This window comes from Stegastes partitus, unplaced genomic scaffold (genome assembly GCF_000690725.1).
Source record: "Stegastes partitus isolate 25-593 unplaced genomic scaffold, Stegastes_partitus-1.0.2 Scaffold652, whole genome shotgun sequence".
NCBI lineage: Eukaryota > Metazoa > Chordata > Actinopteri > Pomacentridae > Stegastes > Stegastes partitus.
The window spans coordinates 89,713-90,599 of record NW_007578383.1 but is presented as its reverse complement, the minus strand read 5'-3'; the positions used below and the strand labels follow the sequence as shown (position 1 = coordinate 90,599).

At 42.4% G+C, this 887-nt stretch overlaps 1 protein-coding gene across 1 annotated transcript in view; it reads left to right on the top strand.

The window, feature by feature from the left end:
• Positions 1 to 253, top strand: part of LOC103363327 (protein FAM207A-like) — a 25,591-nt gene extending 25,338 nt beyond the window's left edge. The window contains exon 4 of the mRNA XM_008290041.1: positions 171 to 253. Coding sequence (XP_008288263.1) covers positions 171 to 253 — 83 coding nt within the window. The remainder of the gene's footprint in view (positions 1 to 170) is intronic.
• The last annotated feature ends 634 nt before the right edge of the window (positions 254 to 887 follow it).

Sequence of the window (887 nt, the reverse complement as noted above, 5' to 3'; positions counted from 1 at the left end):
TCTCGGTTCGTCCAGCTCCGCTCTCAGTCTGGACGGAGGAGTCATTCCCTCACCACCTTTGATGTATCTTTAACACATTTATGAATTTGCCTTTCCTCCTGTTTAATGAGCAGGCTTTCTCACTCCATCGAGTGAAGCCCGTCATGTAACTATTGCATGTGTTTTCACAGGCCCGGACGAGAAGAAAATCAAGTCGAAGAAAGAGAAGATGAAGGAGAGGAGGGAGAGATGGCTCAGCAGTGAGTTTGTATGAACACTCAGCACCCTCAAAGGAATGTACACATGCACACTGCTGGCAGATATGTGGCTAATACAGGTTGGAATAGACGGTTAGGTGTTATTTATCATTCACCACTGATAGAAGAGTTCTATACTTTTCTCTCTTCTAACTGTGAAACTGGGATGTGCAACGTCATTAAATGCATCACATCTTCAAGTCATGAAACTTCCAGTGAGGTCAAGCATCATCTGAAATCAGCCAGTTTGGTTTCTAAATTTTAACTCATTAATATTTAATGTGGTGCATCTTATTTATGCAGTTCTTCCTTTCAAGTTTGTTGCAGACTTTTCCTATTTTGCCCCAGATAACGGGCGAGCAGAAGAGTTTTGGATTCTGGTGCAAAGTTTCTATTTGTTCACTGGAATACCCGCTGATTGACAGGAAATAGAATCAAACCTGATACCGGTACTGAAATAATGGGTGGATGGATTTTCTAAAACGATAGCAGTTAATGGTTGACAAGAGGAAGATGAGCAGCAATGCCTGAACCTGTGCTGAAGGTACCGAGGGGTTTGGCAGCACATGTGTATTTCTGTTTAAATCATGCTGATTGAGCCTAACTTCTGATTTCACTTTGACCCTTTGAACCCAAAAACCTCCTGCAGGT